This window comes from Dipteris shenzhenensis, chromosome 7, assembly GCF_047967505.1.
Source record: "Dipteris shenzhenensis isolate YYH24624 ecotype China chromosome 7, Dip_SZ_1.0, whole genome shotgun sequence".
In the NCBI taxonomy this organism is placed as follows: domain Eukaryota; kingdom Viridiplantae; phylum Streptophyta; class Polypodiopsida; order Gleicheniales; family Dipteridaceae; genus Dipteris; species Dipteris shenzhenensis.
Genome location: NC_141602.1, coordinates 33,091,587 through 33,111,488, shown reverse-complemented (window position 1 = coordinate 33,111,488; position 19,902 = coordinate 33,091,587). Strand labels below are relative to the sequence as shown.

Below are 19,902 nucleotides of genomic sequence, written 5' to 3'. Positions count from 1 at the left end.
ATGTAGATCCCCTCTCCTCTCCTCTCACTTTGCTATAGCCATAGCTTCGTCTTCTCCTTTCAGTTTACCTCTCCCTCCGGCATCTCTCTCTTTAGCCTCTCGTGGCACCTCTACCTCTGCACCGCCCTCCTCTACGCTTCTGCTGGCCGCCTCTTCTTCGAGATCTGCCCTCTTTCTGCCCCGCCATTGCGCTCAGATCTGCGCTCAGATTTGCGTGTACGCCTGCTCCGCCTGCTCCAAGTCTCTGCGCCAGATCTGCGCTTCAGATCTGTGCAGCTCAGCCACAGATCTGAGCGCCAGATCTACTGTAGTGCCAGATCTGTGTAAATATGTCGTCTGTACGTCTGTACTTTGTGCCGTCGTCCGTACGTCCGTACTACTCTACTCGCCGTCGTCCGCACAGTCCGTACGACCGTACGGAATCCGTACTTGCACAGGCTGACGACTTCTCCTGCTCCATCTTCACAGAGATCTACATCCTTTTTACACTTCTACTTCTGCCCGAAATTAAGGTACTGAGCTTTTGCCTCTTTCAGTTTGCTGAACAGTCTCTCCTTTTTTGCTGGTTCCTCCTGCTTCGATGGGCTGTCATATGCTATGGCCTTGACAAAGTAGTGAGAGAACCGGCTTCTGGGATCTCTTCCTCTCATTTATTTCTGCAAAATTGTAAGGGAATAGACACTGCCCTTGCATCCTAGCAAGAGGTAAGACCTTCCTACATGGCATCTTCCTCTCATTCTCTCATATCTATCGACAAATTCAATGGGTCCAACTTTCATACCTGGCAGATCAAAATCAAGTGCCATCTTATGAAAGAAGGCCTTTGGGACATTGTTCACCGTGATGCTCCCGAAGGTCCATCTGAGCAAGTTGTTGCTGCCAAGAACGACAAAGCCTATGCTATCATATTGCTCGGCCTTGGAGATGATTACATTCATCACATCTCCGACATACAGTCTGCTCCTCAAGCTTGGATCACTCTGGATACTCTTTTTGGAGCCCGATCTGAAAACTCTAAGATTGCACCTATGATCTCATTCTTTGATCTACATATGCAGGAAGGAGCTACTATAGCCTCTCATGTCAATTATCTTCGCAGTCTTATGGTTCAGCTTGTGTCAGTCAAGTCTCCCATCTCGGAAGATATTGCTATTGCTGTGCTTCTTAAAAGCTTACGTGACTCCTATGATACTCTTGTCACTACCTTCAAGTATCATAATAATCCTTCTCTTGAGGGTATCATCAATGCTCTCCAAGAGGAAGAAAGAACTCAACAACGAAAGGTAACTGACACTGCATTTTTAGCAAAGAAAGGAAGTTCTAAGGTAAGAAAGCCTTGCACCCATTGTGGCAAAAGTAATCATGTGGAGGACTGTTTCAAGGCTCATCCATGCACCATTTGTGGCCGTGATAATCACCGGGAGAAGGACTGCTACTCCAAAACTTCTACATCAGTTCCTGCAACTACCTTAGCCCATGTTGCTACAACATCTCCATCAGCTGATCCTGCTGTTCCTTCCTCACATGATGAGAAGTGGGCTTTCTGATTACTTCTATGTTTTGTCTACCACCTTGACCACCGATGATGTAGGTCAAGGGGTGCTAGTGTCTTGGTCTTTCTATTTGTCTACAGTCAGTCTTCTGTCTATCTAGTCTTGTCTGTCTGTCTATTTGTCTATCAATCTGACTGTGTTTTAGATCCATCTTGTCCTTATCCTTGTGGACCCATATGAGGATATCACTTGAGGAGGGGTGTCTCAGGATCATTTGTCTGTCATGTTTTCTATCTCTGAGTGTATCAACTCTGTCTTCTAGTCTTGTCTTTCTGTCTTACTCCTAGTGTCCACTTAAGGAGGGTGTTGGAGATAAGTGAACACTAAGTACTATTTCCTAGTCTACATAAGTCTAAGTCTAAGTCTAGTCTTTATGTCTTGAGTGTGTGCCATGTGGCACTTCTACAATTATCCTATAAGCACTCTTGCTTTATGTCTTGTACTTTGGCCCATATATTCAATGGGTCACATCATTGTAATCTATCAGTCTAGCTTGTGTCTTGTCTACACTCTTCTCAAGGTATTTCTTATTTTTCAGTCTTGTCATCTCATTTCTAGTTTCTAGTTCTAGTTCTTTCTTCCATATTCCATCACCTTCATAGGGTCTGGCAGAGACTGGCAGGGGGTCTCATCCGTGCTCCGCCCAGATGTAGAGAGGAGTTTGAGCGCCAGCCCCTTATGTGGCACCTAGAGATTAGAGATCAGGAGGGACGTATGCTCAAACAGCGGACTCACATTGGTTGGGCACAATGAGACAGTGGTTCAGCAAGGTCCTTTGGCCGCTGGAGCAGATTATCCATAGAGGTAGAGGCGAGGCTTGATGCCCTAGCGCATTTGCGAGGGGCAGGGCAGCGGATGGGCGAGATTGACTTAGCTATTCTTGAGTCCTGGTGGGAAGGACTTTGCGTTTGGAGAGACAACAGATGGTTAGGGCAGTTTTCCCGTACTGGTGCTCCCTTGAGGATGTTGATGCAGCGAGGCAGTACACACCCCGGCTTCTTCCATGGACCTGGAGGCCTACTCCAGCCACTCACTGAGAGAGACCCCGAGATGGATGGGAGTCTTGATTGGATTCACTGGCAGATGATCAGAGTGGTGGGACGTTTGGGGAAGGAGTGGCACATTGACTCTCCCAGTATCTCAGAGCAGGACACCCCTAGATGGTGCCTTTGGCTGTGGGAGGGTAGACCCCTGAGGGAGGTCTAGTGGGATCGGGGAGAGTGGTTCTGGTCTTCTAGGGGCGGCCTAGCCGAGCAGGTGGATGAGGTGCCCTTCTTTTCCTACACCACACGGATTGGCAGGATGCTGCAGATGGACTCGTCGAGGTGGACCCCCTCGAGGGAGAGGCATTGGGTGACCCAGAGAGTGCCCCGGGATGTTTGCTCTAGGTTTTGGACGCGGTTGTAGTCTATGTTGGGAGTAAAGGCACATTGCCAACCCTTAATTAAAGAATTAAAGATAGGACACCTATGACTGTCTTAAGACAGTCATAGGGTAAACCTAATCCTAATAAAACATAAGTGAGTTTGTGGTGTGGCTCACTATCACTTCACACCCGCACTAGAGTGTCACTCTCTTACTCTCTCTCCCTTCCACTTCTCTTCCCCCTCTCAACTGGTATCAGAGCCTATCAAGCCTTCTCTCCCCCTACCTCATCCGTACCGTACGGACGTACGGACAGATCCGTACGGCCGTACGTCGTCCGTACGACCGTACGGATCAGGGCGCAGAGCCGTACGGCGGCGCGTTTTCGAGGGGAATACGAGTGAGGGCGCGGTCGCGGGCTGCAGGACTTTTGTGCGGTGCATTTTCGCGGGTCACCTCCAAGGGTATCGCATTTCGTACGGCAGATCTGAGGCGGCGCATTTTTCGTAGGGCTGCTGGCTTTTCGTTGCGGGCATGGGCGTCGTCAACCTACTGCAGTACAGCAGCATAGCTGCTGTGTTTTCTGCAGCAGTTCATACATCAGCTGTACGGACAGTCCGTACAGCCGTACGGACTGCCGTACAACTTTGTACGGTTGGCGTCGACATCAGCTGGGTACAGAAGTACAGCATTTTTCTTTTGCTGCAAAAATCTCGATTTTTTTTTTGGGGGGAAGTTTGCACCGATAGTACACAGGTACTCTGCAGGGACAAAAGTACAGCAGGTACTTTGCAGGTACTGAAAAGTACAGCACATTTTCTGATTGGAAGAGGAATATTCCTGAAGCATTCTAGCAGTATACTGTGCATTTGTTGAGGTACATCAGGTACTCTCGTGTCACTCACGCTTGAGGTGACTTGTGCCACAGTGGTGGTGTTTGTGCAGTTACTTGTCATTCAGGAAGGTCAGATGCTTGTTTTGCAGAAGCTTCTATGCATTTACTGAGTGCAATTCTCAGTTTTGGGTGACCATTTCAAAGGGCTTTTGCCTGGATGTGTTTGCAGTATATGCCTTGAGGCAGTGCCTCTTTTCATGTTACTCCTCATAGGGAGTGGTTTACTTCCTACACAGGTACTCATGGAGTTGTTCATCTTGGGAACAACTATGCATGTCAGATTGCAGGGATTGGCAATATACAGATAGTATTTCTTGATGGACAGTCATTTATGCTTGATGGTGTTCGCCATGTGCCGCAAATCAAGAAAAATCTGATTAGCACTGGCTTATTAGATGACAGTGGTTACCACACCACATTTGGGGATTCCAAATGGGTGATTACTGATGGCCAGACTGTAGTGGCTGAGGGTTTTAAGAGTGATACCTTGTACCCTCTTTATGTTTCCAGTGTGGGTAATCATGTTGTTGCCATAACCGAGCTGCCAAAGGTTTCATTGTGGCATAGCCGGTTGGGACACATGTCTGTTAAAGGAATGCAAGAACTGTCACGTTTGGGTTATCTGCCGCCTCTCTCTTTTTCAGATTTGCCTACTTGTGATCATTGTATTTTTGGCAAGCATTCTGTGACTCCTCATAAGAGGAGATCTCCCCAGAATAGAGCACCACTTGATCTAGTGCACACTGATTTGTGTGAGATGCCACAGTTATCACTAGGGGGTGCAAAATATTTTATTACTTTCATTGATGATGCCACACGTAAGGTGTGGGTCTATTTCTTGAAGCATAAGGGAGATGCCCTAAATGCTTTCAAGAGGTTTGTCGCTCAGGTTGAGAATCGGACAGGTCGTAGGCTGAAATGCCTCAGATCCGATAATGGGGGTGAGTATGTGTCACATGCTTTTGTGCAGTTTTGCCAAGCTAAGGGCATCAAACAGGAATTCACAGCCCCTCATAATGCATCTCAAAATGGTGCAAGTGAGCGGATGAATCGAACTATTCAGGAGAAGGTTCGATGTATGTTGTCTTATGCTGCATTACCCCATGGCTTTTGGGCAGAAGCCGTGCAAACAGCAGTTCACATTATTAACAGGTCACCAAATAAGGCTTTGGAGTTGAAAGTGCCAGAGGAGGTGTGGTCTGGCAAGCCTCCCTCATATAAGCACTTACGTGTATTTGGCTGCGAGTGCTTTGCTCATGTACGCAAAGATCTACGCACCAAACTGGATCCAAAGTCTATCAGATGCATCTTTATGGGATATGGTGACGAAGGTGAAATGGGGTACAGGTTATGGGATCCCGTTAAACGGAAGATTATACGCAGCAATGATGTCATCTTTAAAGAACATAGTGTACACAAGGAACCCGTGCAACTTGTGGAATACAGGAGGGTTATTTATGATGATGTTGGACAGCAAAGAATGCCCATTTATATGCAGCAGCAGCCTGCTGCAGATCACCCTGTTCAAGAGGGTATACAGGCTGAAAATCAGCCAGATAATTTTGCCAATGATGCACCACTGGATGTGCCAACAGATGGGGCTGTAGAACAGCCAGATATGGTGGTACAGCCACCCGTCATGCATGAAGAACAGGCTGGACAGCAGCCTAATCGGGAACATTTTGTGAGGAGGAGCACCCGTGCACAACGGCCTCCTGCCAGGTTTGTTCCAGGAGCCAATAATGTGGCTGATTTTATCATGCTGACAGATTGTGGTGAGCCTTCCAGCTTCAAGGAAGCTATGGGAAGAACAGAGAAAAAGAAGTGGGAGAAAGCCATGCAGTCAGAAATGGACTCCCTACTTCAGAATGATACATGGGACTTGATGCAGTTACCTGCAGGCAGAAAGGTTTTGCCATGCAAGTGGGTTTACAAAGTCAAAGTGGATTCAAATGCTTTACCTCGGTATAAGGCCAGATTGGTTGCCAAGGGATTTAAGCAGGAGAAGGGCATTGACTTTGATGAGATCTTTTCACCTGTAGTCAAGATGACTACTTTGAGAGCAGTGTTAGCTCTTGTTGCTCATGACGACATGGATTTATGTCAGATGGATGTGAAGACAGCTTTTCTTCACGGAGATCTCCATGATGAGATCTATATGAGTCAGCCAGAGGGATATGCTGTTAAAGGGAAAGAACAGCTTGTGTGTAAGCTCAAGAGGAGCTTGTATGGACTCAAGCAGGCGCCAAGAGAATGGTACAAGAAGTTTGATGCCTTCATGCAGTCCCAAGGGTATCATCGGTGTGAGACCGATCATTGCTTGTACACCAAACGGGCAAAGGATGGCAGTTTGATGCTACTCATTCTATATGTGGATGACATGCTTATTGCCAGTAAATCTCAGCATGAGATTCGTGTTTTGAAGAAACAACTGCATAAGTCTTTTGACATGAAAGACTTGGGTGATGCAAATCATATTCTTGGCATGCGTATTACTCGTGAGAGGTCCAAGGGACTTTTGTTTCTGTCACAGAAAGAGTACATTGACAAAGTACTGCAGAGGTTTAAAATGGAGGGGGGGAAGTCCATTAGTACCCCGTTGCCTCCACATTTAAAACTCAGCAGTAAGGACAGCCCCAGATCAGATGATGATAAGGCTGAAATGGCCAAGGTTCCGTATGCATCTGCAGTTGGATCTTTGATGTATGCCATGGTTGCCACTCGTCCGGATATTGCTTTTGCGGTGGGAGTCATCAGTAGGTATATGGCAAATCCAGGCAAGCGGCATTGGGAAGCAGTGAAAGGTGTCTTGAGGTATCTCAAAGGTACCAAAGACTTGTGCATATGCTATGGTAGGCAGGATGCATTGGTGCATGGTTTTACAGATTCAGACTATGCAGGGAATGCAGATAACCGGAAGTCTACTACCGGTTATATTTTCACATTTGCAGGAGGTGCTATATCATGGGTGTCTCGGTTGCAGAAATGCGCTGCACTGTCAACCACAGAAGCTGAATATGTTGCAGCCACTGAGGCTTGCAAGGAAGCAATATGGCTTACTCGGCTGGTGGGAGATTTGGGCATTACAGGAGATATGCCAGTTTTGCATTGTGATAGTCAGAGTGCTATCATGTTGGCAAAGAATCCGGTCTTTCATCAGAAGACCAAGCAGATAGAAGTGAAATATCATTTCATCAGGGAGGTACTAGAAGACAAGCGACTTGAGCTTGTGAAAGTGCACACTGATGATAATCCTGCAGATTTGCTCACTAAGAGCTTGCCTACAGAGCGGTTTGCACATTGCCGCCACATCATGGGATTAGGATGAGACCATTCTTACTTTATGGTCTTGTATACAGTAACTGTATATTGCTGTAATTTTTATTCTTTTCTCCCCTTTAGGCACATTGGCCTTTAGGTGGGAGGTTGTTGGGGGTAAAGGCACATTGCCAACCCTTAATTAAAGAATTAAAGATAGGACACCTATGACTGTCTTAAGACAGTCATAGGGTAAACCTAATCCTAATAAAACATAAGTGAGTTTGTGGTGTGGCTCACTATCACTTCACACCCGCACTAGAGTGTCACTCTCTTACTCTCTCTCCCTTCCACTTCTCTTCCCCCTCTCAGTCTAGTTTGCGGCCGAGGAAGATTTCATACTTCTTCTAGCTGGCCGCCCAGGGAGGCTTGCCCATCAGATCGTGGTTGGAGCAGATGTGAGTGGAGGGGCAGTGCCATTGCTGCTCTGATGGTGTCCTGGAGACTATCCCGCACTGCCTGTGGAGTTGTCGTAGCACAGTGAGGATTTGGATGGGAACCCTCAGGATCATGACACGTATGCAGAGTCTTGAGAGAGTCTACACCTAGGGGATGGTGGCTTGGTTGACAGAGGGAGGACACACGTTTCAGATTGATGAGATCTCCCCAGCCTACTGGATACAGGGTCAGAGCATCTAGAGGATAGCACTCCACGAGGCAATTCCTCCTGACAGCCTAGCTCTCCTAGGGAGGACAGTGTTTGGGAGGTGGTAGCCAGCATCACGGCTTGGAACATTTGGGTGGCTCGTTGCAGTCTTGTGATGGGTGAGCACCCGGTTCCACCCTCGGCTACCCTAGTTGCCATCTGGCAAGATATCATTTGCATTTGTATTCCAGCTCTTTCCAGTCTTATGCTAGTCCAGTGTCAGCAGAATGGGTCATATTAATTTAAGGGTTTGGCTTTTCTGATCAGTGCATTGCCAGAAATTTCTTTTTCGTTTCTTTCAATATCCAATCTAAACTTGATGTTTCTTATTCTGTATTTGAGAATTTGATCTGTTCAAACAGCAATTGTCAGATTTAAGTACCATACTAGAGAACCATTCTCATGCAGCAGAAAATACTGAAGTCTGGTGCAATCACTGTATATGATGCAAAGGTCTGTAGATGATGTGCTTGCGTTGGTCATCAGAGTTTGGTGGGATGCCTTTGCAAACGGAGGCAGAAAGGCAACAAGCTATCATGCTCCGCAGCATTGTAAACTTTGGTTTCACCTATGACCATCGGGATTATCTACAATTGGAGCTATTAATGTTTATAAAACTTTCCATAATGGCCTCAAAGTAAATGTCTGTTTTATCTATGTTTTTTGATTGCATAATAATTTTTGACAGGTCTGTCTGCCACATCGTGTTGTGTCTCTATCTCATCTATGTAGAAGACAGATCCTCCAAAGCTTCGCTGGTTGTATAGTCCCCCCACTTGGCTGTTAGCCCCAGTACCAGAGATCCCCTAGACAGTGAGCTAGGTTTCTCTGGAACAGGCCAGTTCTTTCTTTCAGCCTTTTCCGGTTTTTTCCATACTCAGCACCTTCGGGGCTGCTGTTTTGTATGAAGTCTCTCAAGCATTAGTAGAAGGTTCCTTTCTTTGAAAAACAACAAAAAAGGTACCAAGCCTGATTGTCGTAGGCCAACTATCATAAGTAGCCCTTCCATGACTAATGACCTAAAGACCAAAGTGATGATTTAGATGGTCTATAAAACTTACCAAGCAATGATAGCCTTTCCTTGATCAGCCAACTCCAATGAGCATTCTAGATGTGCTAAATTGTAGTATCCCTTACAGTTTGGAGCAATTCTAGGACTTCTCTACCAAAATATTCCATACAAATCTACATTGAGTAGACACATTAGGGGAGATTCATAATAAAAAAGGCCTCATTAGTGTTAATACTTAAATATGATGATGCTAAGCAAGGTCTAAGGTTTGCACCAATGAGGAAGCTACAACACGTTAAATTTAGAGGAAAACATTTTCTTTTATTTTTTGCGTAAAAGGTACTTCTATTAAGTATGAAACAAAATCGTAGCAGCAAGCTCAATGCGGGAGTACAGCAAATAACCAGGGTTGAGGCTGAAACTGCCACGTCAACCTTGAGGGAGTTTCATAGAAGAAGGCGATCGCCTCCATACTTTGAAAAAAAATATCCCTCCTAGTAGAAGCTGCCCTCGATGACCCATGCATGCTCGCCCCAGATGGCCATCAGAGTACATCTGGCTCTCCAAATGTGCCATGCTGAATTACCTGCTAGAATCTCCCAAGAGGTGTCTACAAAAGCATGTGCAGCTCTGAAAGGAGTGAAAGAAACATCCTAGAGAGAACATGACTCTACTACATGTCGTCGAACAGAAAAAGCCCCAGCGGAGTCATGTCCCTCGAAGAAGATCTGAGACCAGGTAAGAGATAGCCAAGCAATTGAGCCCCAAGTCATGAAGAAGGGTGATCTATGAAAAGTGCATAAGATCTTGGCAAGCACCCTTCCAGATCGTCCTAGCAAACACCCTTCCCTAAGGCAGTGTTGAACTGACTCAACTGCAGAATGGCGTCGAGGACACGTACGGTCACCTCCACAGGTTCACTGTAACCTCTCCGTGAATAGAAAGCTAACAGAATGAAGTTATTTTTCTAATCCTGAGGGAATTTCCAGAGTCTCCTCCAAAAGTTTTTCTGCACATATGCAGAAATATCAAAGCTACCCAATGAGGAGATCTGGAGGGCCTTCAACCTGTACAACTGAGCTGAAATCTCGTGGCATTTCTAACCGTATAACAAAAGAAGGGGATGCTCTTCTCTCGGTCCCCTTCATCAATCTACTCCCACTCTCCAAGGTCCCACCGCAAGGATCTAATAGGGACACCTCCATAAAGCCAAAGTCTCCATAAACCTAGGGCCAGAAGAAGTGGGTCGGGATCGTACCATCGTGAATAAAAACCATACTCCATATACCCTGCAATCCTGACCGGCTGGAAGGGGACTTCCTGAAGAATTTCATCTGAAGATGTATGAAGAGGAAAACATTTTCAAAACACACCATACTACTAATTGGTGGCCAGGCCTCCCATTGGGCTGGACTATGAATCCATTCTTTGCTCAATTAACACATTACTACATTAAGCTTCGCTTGGAGAGCCATTCAATCTTGACTCTTTGCTTCCTCTTGCTTGGGCAGACACATAGCGTTGGGCTTTGCAAGGCTCTTCGCACACCTTGGACCCACCGTGATTTCAAGATCCTCTTGGGCACTGATTGCAGCGCTACTTTGAAATCCAATGACGATATCAAACTTTCTAATATCAACCCAACCATTAACAAGGCATTTAAAGAGAGAACATGCATTCCTTGCTCGTCTTTTGTCCCTCGTTTGTCCTTTCTCCCTCTCATGCCTCTTGCTTTTGTAGTATGTACCTGTCATCGCCGTGGCACCCTGCATCATCTAATTTTCATCCTCTCCACATGGCAAAAATACATTTGCATAGGGAAACGTGTGATGCAGGAAGGAACATTTTGAAGGAAAAGACTATAAGGAGGCTAACAGCTAGAGGAAGCTCCCAGATGGAAGCAAAACGACCAGGGTTTATGTAAGAGCAGGGTTGCACCAAGTGAAGAGTTTTAGACTGGAAAGATGGCAGAAAGTATCAGCCTTAATACATATAATTACTGCATATTCTAGTCTCTTTCAACCAAATTTAAGATAGCTTTCACAGTTTTGGATACTTTTCAATGGTAATCAACATTTGGGCCAGCAAGATGTTTATTCTGGTTTAAAGGTGCAAATTCGGTCCTAATAGTAGCTTGAATGTAGCCAGCATTATCACACTAAATGTAGTCCGTGATTGCTTGTGTGCTAGGAGTTCAGTGATCTCCGATTAAATGCCCATCTATATCTAACTATGCTGTTTCATAGAATGATGGCATGAAAGAGTTTCTTTTTGACACAGGGTGTGAGTGGAACTTACACACTCATCATTTTATGAAACCCTCGTTGATGCTGCAGGAAGCACTGGGTACATCAATACCATTTCTGATCTTTGGGATTCTTGGTGTCATTTCTGTGCTATTTATTGCATTTCTTGTACCTGAGACAAAGGGGTTGAGCCTGGAAGAGATTGAAGCACAACTGTGACGCGGAGGTCTCCATAGCCAAGTTCGTGCTCCAAATGAAATAAGTCCACAAAGGTACACCGCATGAAAAACCAATGGACAGCAATTCTGTTGATGAGATCATGTGATCTGCCATCATTTACACAAACAAACGAAAACAAATACATCCGTAGGAGCTTTCCCCTTGCATTGTTCTTTCCAAACGGGAACTAGCTGAGTCTTAGTGAAAATTTAGATTTTAATAGGCCTTCGCAGTTGGAGAAATGTATAGTGTATTATTTTGTGTATGATAGGCGTTCGCAGTTGGGGAAATGTATAGTGTATTATATTGTGTGCTCAAAGTGCATGATTTCACATACAGCACAATCGATGGTAACCTCTTTTAATGACTTTTGACATTACACACATATTGCAGCTCCATTTTTTGATCGCTGGAAAGAAATTCCTGTTATGCTGTTGAGGAAACAAGTAATCAGCAGTCTTTGCGTTGTATGGATCTATGCGTTAATCAGCAAGACATCTTCTTTTGGAGTTCCACATCCAGTTCAATCATATTGCTAAACCATGAGAAAAAGAGCATTAGTGCCGCGATTTAAGAAAACAAGTCCACCAAGGCTAGCACCCTTTCTTTTACTGACCGGGACACCATCGAGATACCAATCACGACGTCTTTTGCTCTAGAATCTCTCTCTCTCTCTCTCTCTCGCCTTTCTTACTTTTGTTCACCTTTTTAAAAATTCTATGAAATTAATTCTAATCTTACATGGGTACATTAATTTGGCGCCATAAAAGGACATGCAAGTTTATCAACAAATTGGTGGCTGACTGTTGCCCTATTAGCTTCTATATTTTGAGGGTGCATATGCCCTAACAACTATCTTATTAATCGACATTTGCATGCGTGCATTTGGGGCGGGGGGTGTTTAGTACTGATGGTCTTCCGTAGTATTGATTGGTCTTTTGTTCTATCATTTGATTCCATTTTGCTTGTCTTCCATGTATTTTGCTTTCTTTACTTTGTTGTTTCTCCCTTTTCCCTTAATACATTTCTTTGTATTGTTCTTTACTTCGCTGTTTCCCGTTTTCTCTTGTTAAATTTTTGGGTATTGTTCTTTACTTTCTACTTAAGCCCTTAAAGCTTGACATATTGTTTGATCTACAATAGTAATCGTCGTCTTCTTCATCTCCTCCTCCTCTTTCTGCTTCTTTTTCTTATTCTTCTCTTCTTCTTCTTCTTTTTCTCCTTCTTCTTCTTGTTCTGCTGCTGCTGCATCTCCTACTTCTGCTTCTCTTCTCCTTCTTCTCTTCTCATTCTCTTTTGCCTTTGTCTCCTTCTCCTCCTTCTGTTTCTTCTTCTCTTTCTCCTTCTCCTCCTCCTCTTCTTCTTCTCCTCCTCCTCTTCCTCCCCATGGACAATTATTGGCAAAGTAAGGCATCATGAACATAACTCAAAAGTTAAAACAACACCTTATTAGCTACCAGTTTTAGGATCAAAAGAAGAACAAATCCAAGTTCATTCCCAAATTCTCAAAAATTGCTTGCCAAACCATGGCCTTCACTCTCATGTTCTTAGTAATTTGGATTCCAAAGCTATCCATCATGCAGATAAAAATCCTTACAAATTTGTGCATACTCTAGAGAAATCTGGATCACCCTTTTGAGCACCTTTCATGGTACATAGCTCCTCATGAGGGACTTCCGAGATCATATGAACTTGTGATCCACATTGTAAAGCATGTACCACAACATTATGCTTTTTCTAGGAATATGTGGTATCTAAAAATTAAACACATCAAAAGAGTTTTCCAAAACCACTCATCTAGAAAGTATCTTCTCTCTAAGGTCAAGCTATCCTCATTGCTTCCCTTTTTATCTAATATTGCCATAACTTTCCCAAATCGATATCAACATTTGCTAGGGCATTCAAGTATTGAACTCTCAGCTTGCTCCTTCCCTGCCTCTCAGCCCTCTCCCCCTCCTCTCCCTCGCTCCCTACCCTCCGCCTCATCCCTCCCTCTACCCGCTCCCTACCCCTTGCCTCAGCTTGCTCATGCCCCCGCTCCCTATCCTTCGCCTCTGTCCTCCCTCTACCCCGCCCCCTCCTCTCCCCCCTCCCTACCCCTCGCCTCAGCCTGCTCCTCCCCTCGCTCCCTATCCTCCGCCTCAGCCCTCTGTCTACCCCGCTCCCTACCCCCCTCCTTTATCCCGCTCTCCTCTACCTTGCTCCCTACCCACCGCCTCTACCCCCCTCTCCTCTACCCCGCTCTCCTCTACCCCCCTCTCCTCTATCCCGCTCCCTATCCCCCGCCTCAGCCCTCTCCCCTCTCCTCTCCCCCGCTCTCTATTCTCTGCCTCAGCCCTCTCATCTACCCCCCTCTCCTCTCCTCGGCTCCCTATCCCCCCGCCTCAGCCCTCTCCTCTACCGCCCTCCTCTACCCATCTTGTCTCCCTCCTCTTTTGCTTCCTGTCTCCCCTCTCTGTCATTCTCCCGTAGCGCTTTTTGGAACAGACGGAGCCTCAAAAGTATTCGAATCGGCCTCCTCACCTCGATTGGCAATGGATATTCTGTCAACCAATCCTATTCCACCTCCACCGGTTGCGAAAACTATCACATTTTTTGAAGACGAGTTGTAGCAACTCAAGAAGGACGTAGAGATTGAATGCTGTACCACGTTGATCACATGCATCTTTGGGTCTCACCATTCCAGATCCCAAGCCAGAGACTGGATGCTTGCGGCTCTTCCCCTAGACCTCACTCCATGACTTTTAGATGTTCCTCTTTCGATACGAGGTTTTTTTCAGGTTGTCTTTGACACTCTAGAGGCTGTGAGCACCTTGTTCAAAGCTAAGATTTTACACGTGGGACACATGAAGATTTTCTTTCACGCCTCCAATATTGGTTTCAACCTAGTGGAGGCAGACAAGGAAAAATTTTCACTCTTCATCAGATTTCCCGGGCTTCCCCAGGTTTACCATCGACTTCTTTATATTATTGGGGAGCATTTTGGCATGGTTGAGATCCCTCCCCTCCCTGGGTTGTCGTTGACTGTAGTAGAGGCAACCAGGGCTGATGGGATACCTAGAGTTAGGGTCCTCTGTAAGGATCCTAACCTCACGATGGATCATGTTATGCTTCAGCGCCCGGATGGTTCTTTCTTTCGCTAGAGAGTAGAGATTGCAGGCAGGCAAGACCAGTGCGGGATATGCAGGACCACTGGATACTTCGCCAGGGATTGCCCTAGGAGGAAGAAAAGGCTTGGTACAGCAACCCCCTCACGGCCTCGACAAGGGGATGGTACAGGTCCAGCATTTGCTCCTCGGCCTCAACAGGGGGGTGGTACAAGTCTAGCACCTACTTCTCGGCCTCGACAGGATGGTCCTCCTTAGGGTGGTGGTATAGCTTCTACACGCCAGAGTGCTCCTCAACGACAGAGCACTCCTTTGGTACTGCCGCCTATTGCCTCCGGTGCCTCATGACCTTCAGGGGCATCCGTCGCATCTCGTTGGATTCTGGTTTGTGTGCAGATTCCACTTTCAGTTCACGAGGATGCATTAGTTGAATCTGCTTCAACTCGAGCTGTCCCTCCAGTCTCACCTTACATAGTCTGAGATGCTTCAGCTTCGACCTCCTTCCCGATTGCAGCTTCTCCCCTCGACCCAATGGGTCCACCTTTATCTGGTTCGGTGCTAGACCCTCTTCCCATTCTGCAGAAAGGAGAGGTCTCTGCGGGGCCGTTCAGTCACAAGGTCGTCTTGAGCAATCCTCACTTCCTCCCTTGGATAGGGGGAAAGGGATGGTTTACACTATTGATCCTCTTCCCTCAGAAGGGATCCTTTGCACTTCGGTGTCTGGTCTGATTCACTTTCAGCTCTAGCAAATGCTTCAGATTGTCCAGAGGAGGAGTTTGTGCCCTCTACTTTTCGTGAGCCAGTGATTGGGCTTCCTATTGACAGGGCTTCTTCATCAGGTGGCAGGATTTTTTTCCCTGTTGATTTTCTACCACTTGGTTCCATTCCTTGCTCCTCGAGCAGGTCTTCCCCTGTTAAGGGGTTTGTTTCCACCACTAGGTCAGGTAAGGTGTTCCATTCTACATCCTCCCGTTGATGAGGATTGTTAGCTAGAACATACAGGGCCTAGGTGCCACATCGTCGCCTCTGCAGACAGCTGATCTGAGATCAGCTTCATCCAGGTGTTATTGGGGGCTCCATTGATGTCTTATTTATTTAGGAGCACAATCTTATTTATTTAGGAGCACAAACTAGGTTTTAGGGATTGTGCCAAGTCAGGCAAGTTGCTTTCTGGCCATACGTTTTGGTCTCTTGCCTTGGGCACTAAGGAAGGAACTTCTATTTCAGTTTCACAGTCGGTTCTTCCCTTAGTTGTTGGACATGGAGTCATTATCCCCTCTAGGGCGCAGTGGATTATTCTCTTGATTGGAGGGCGTAAGGTTGGTTTCCTTAACCTGTATGCCTTCAACATTAGAGGGGAACATATCATTATGTGGAAGGTTTTGCTCTCTTGGGCCCCCATTGTAGATTCTTGGGTGATTGGAGGTGACTTTAACATGGTTGAGTTACCGTCAGACAAAATAGGGGGTAGAGAAGGAGGACTTCACTCTTTGGAGAGAGCAGTTTGGAATGCCTTCCCTTTTCACTACTATGGCAGAGATACTTGGTTGAACGATGCCTTTCTTATTGAGCCACAATCCTCATGTTCTCTTGGTCGAACAGGAGGCAGCAGATGCCTATTCATGCGCGCATTGATAGATTCTATGTAGATGATTGGGCATTAGACAGAGGTGGATCGATATGCATTGTTGTTGGGGTTTTCACTTCAGGCCACTTTCCTGTTGTGCTAGCTATCTCAGAGCCTCACTTGAGAGGCCAGTCTGCTAGCATCAGGATTCCGGATGCCTTGTATACAGAGGAGGACCTTACTGAGGCAGCCTTGCAGATATGGGTTTCTCATGTCTAGGGTGGGCAGCCATCTCCATCACATGTAGCTACTGCCCTTTTCGGTATTAGCGACTTTTACCACGATGAGATATTCTCAGATGTGAGATTGGTCTTCGCTAGCAGTTGGCAGCTTTGCAGAGGGAAGAGCAGAAATGGCCTACAGATGCTTGGATTCAAGAGCGCCTTGCTACAGTGTAGCAAGGGCTCATTTAGCAGACATTGCTTGATCAGAGAGTACAGTTTGCCTTTCATGCACAGGAGTCCTTCTGGATTTAGATGGGTGGCATAGTTAATAAACACTTTTTCTCTATACTTGGCCCTAGACATAGTAGAGAGAGTGTATTCCAGCTTATTGACTCACACGGGGTTTTATAGACAGATCCAGATGATGTCATGCGCATAGCTTCATATTTCTATGCCGCCCTTCTTACTGCAGATCCTGACACACAGATAGAGAGGATGCTAGACAGGTTATTTGGCAGAGCATCCCTATGTTGGTGAAACCGGATATGCATGTTTTGCTTGATGCACCTTTCATCAACACAGAGTTCAGGACTGCACTTTCAGCCCTTCACAAGGGCAAGTACCCAGGTTTGGATGGCCTCATCCCTTCTTTCTTCATTGCATTTTAGGATATGATTGGAGACCATGACATTAGCCTTGGAGGGCATTTGGGACTTTGGCGAGATGCTCGAGTTGTTCATAGAGGGTCTCATCCACCTTATCCCGAAAGGGGGTTGCATAAATTTAATGTCCCAGTGGAGGCCTATCACACTTTTGGCGGCATGTTACAAGATTCTGGCCAAGGCAATCAGCCTCCGATTGCAGCCCCTCTAGGGATTGCATCATTCAGCTCAGGAGACCGATTAAAAATTTTCTTTGGAGTGGGCTTGATGGCACAGCAGATGTTTTAGCCAGGGTGGCTTGGGAGACCCTCATCCTCCCTACACAAGAAGGGGGTCTCAATATTATTGATCCAGATTTATAGTGCAGAGCTTTACTCTGCAAGATGGTGGTGCAGGGATTCATGCCAGGGCAGGAGCGGTGGAAGGCATTTTTTTAAGCAGCATACAGACGTGTACACCTTCTTCAGGAGGAGATTGGATAGGCAGTATTAGATGGATCAAGTGTCCTTCGTGCCCTCTCTTGGTTGCCATCCTGAAAGCATGGGCCAGCTTCAGGAGCACTTTTTGGAGGATTCCCCCTTCCTCTCGTGAAGAGATTGATAGGCAACCGGTCATGTGAAATGATAGTATATTGGATGATCTTGGCAGACCACTTGGTGCTTCACTCTATATGCAGCGGTCGAGATGGGAGAGGGGACCTACCTCATCTCTGGGGTCATGGAAAGCTTTTCGGAGGCTTCCAGAGGAGACTAAATCTCAGTTGACAGGACATCTCAAAGGGAGTGCAAGGAGGATCTTGCAGATTGAGGCAGCCCTTCATTTTCCATTTAAAAAATTGGCCCCATAGAGTTGCAACAAGATAGTTAAGTTCATGATAGATATAGAAATGGAAACAGATGACAAGCTCGTGCAACTCCAAGCTACTGTGACATGAAGTTGGGGGTAATAACTTCATGCACCTCTTCACTTCCTATTGCTTTCGAACTGAGTGATAGAGATATTCATCATTGGAAAAGGGATCTTAAAAAGAAGCTTTTATACCAAGAGACCACACCATACTATCCTCCCTTAGATGAGAATGAAGATGGTAACATCCTAAGTGATGTTTGTACTCAAGCATAGGGAGAAGGAAAGAATCAGCGGAGGCCATAATCTCAGCAAGCCGGTCCAGCTCAGTAGTAGAGGTTGGAGACCTTTTAGAGTTCCTCATTGGGAGGCATTTGATATCATTGTGGATCTGCAGAGGTGCTTCTGGAGGAGACTCTGGAAATCCCACAGGAATAGAAAGATCACTCTTTTCTTTTGGCTTTCTAGCCATGGTGGGATTGTAGTGAACCTTTGGAGATCCAGATTCGGAGCTGATCCTACTTGCCCTCGTTGCCTCTCTGCTTTGGAGACGATTCAACATTGCTCATGGGATTGCAAATAGGCGAGGATGATTTGGATGGGGGTAGCTAGGATTTTCAGTCACTTTGTGCACTCCCTACTCTTTATGACATGAGGCTCAGTGGCTTGGCTTTCTCTTACTGGGCCTCAGGTCTTTTATGAGAGACATGACTCTTCTCGGGCCATTTCGATTTGACGTCATCAGGTTGAGTCCTGTTTTTTGAATATGGTACCACACCTTCCTTTTGCAACTGTACATGCCTCTGTGGATACCTTTTGGGAGAGACTGGTGAGCATAGCAGCCTGGCATATCTGGAGAGCCAGATGCATAGAGGCATTGGAGGGAACTCAGGTTCATCCCTCGCATACATTGGCTAGTATCTGGACAGACTATCTGGACAGACACCATACATAGTATGATGGCCGTATGGACGAGCATGCAGGGAGACTGCTGTGCAGCCTCAGCTAGGAGGGCTTCTTTCTTCAGGGAATGGAAGGATTCTCCTTTCTTCTCTGAGACTCTTACAGGGTTGAGGTTGCACTTTCAGCCTCAGCCTTGGTTGTTTTTCACCTCATTTTGAGGGGGTTTATTTATCCTCATGGTTTCATGATGTATTCCGCTTTGAGCTTGCTCTCGCGAGTTTTTTCTCTAAATAGAAGTCTCTTTCTTGAAAAAAAAAGAATACGTGAAGAACTTGGCATGTCATGGAAAGCTTCAGTATCTCTCCTTGCAAGATCTACATCTAGTATGTATGGTGTAAATGGATGTATACATGAATAGATGATGGGATGTAGGGAACACTATGACATACCTAATTCATCATGTGAATAAGTTATGGAAATTGAAGAAGCAATGTTTTTTTTTGAAAAGTGCTAGCTTTTATTGGTAAGGGGGGGAGACCCCAAAATTTTTCCCCCAAATATACCAAGGTAGCTCAAAATACTAGGCAAACTACTCGGAGCCCACGCTGCTTAAGGCAAGGGTTTCACCCATTTAGAAATCTACTCATGTCAAAAAGACTAGCACTTTCTTGCTTGTGATGATTGCAAAATCCACAACAATCATCTTCAAAAAGCCTAAGTAGGGTGACTTGGTAGCCAAGTAGTAGCCAAGGTAGAATTCATCCCTTAAATATCCCCCATAAGTGAAACCCTCCAATTTGAACCTAGTGAAAATTTAGGCATTAACCCAGACCTACAGATTGCTCCCTCCAAACAATTCCACAAACCACGTGAAAACTTTGCAAGTCCATACTAAGTGTTAAACCTCTTCAATTGCACTTCCACACATTGGGCTAGCTGCCACCCATTTTGCCAATCTCCCCCTAGCTGGTAACCACAAATACAACACCTTCCACATCAAAAAGCTCGCCTTCCCTACTATACACCCCTTCCAGATTTCCCTTAATCTCTCCCACCACCATCTTAGACCTTGTCTAAGTCGCTATTGTTGAGTAGCCCTATCAGGGAGTGCTGCTCCATTAGTTTTTTATACATTGTAAAGCTGAGATCTTTCTTAGGTTGGTTCTTTCCATAAGCCACTGATTAACCCTCCACTTAGGAGACACCACACAATTTAAAGGCCATGACTACGATACTTCATCTAGAATCTTGCTTATCAGATTCTTCTCCCCTACATTCAGCCTACATTCAGCCTGCATTTCTGAGAAATTTTTTTGTGTGCCAACCATGCACTTCTCTG

At 45.8% G+C, this 19,902-nt stretch overlaps 1 protein-coding gene across 3 annotated transcripts in view; it reads left to right on the top strand.

The window, feature by feature from the left end:
- Positions 1–11,731, top strand: part of LOC147900245 (D-xylose-proton symporter-like 3, chloroplastic) — a 93,500-nt gene extending 81,769 nt beyond the window's left edge. The window contains exons 14-15 of one of the 3 annotated variants that reach the window (XR_015541299.1): positions 11,126–11,307; positions 11,648–11,731. Coding sequence is in view for 2 of the 3 variants with exons in the window: in XM_087376841.1 (XP_087232967.1) it covers positions 11,126–11,254 (129 nt within the window). In the remaining variant the exon portion in view is untranslated. The other 2 variants (XM_087376841.1, XM_087376842.1) reach the window with 2 other exon arrangements.
- Positions 11,732–19,902: the final 8,171 nt, after the last annotated feature.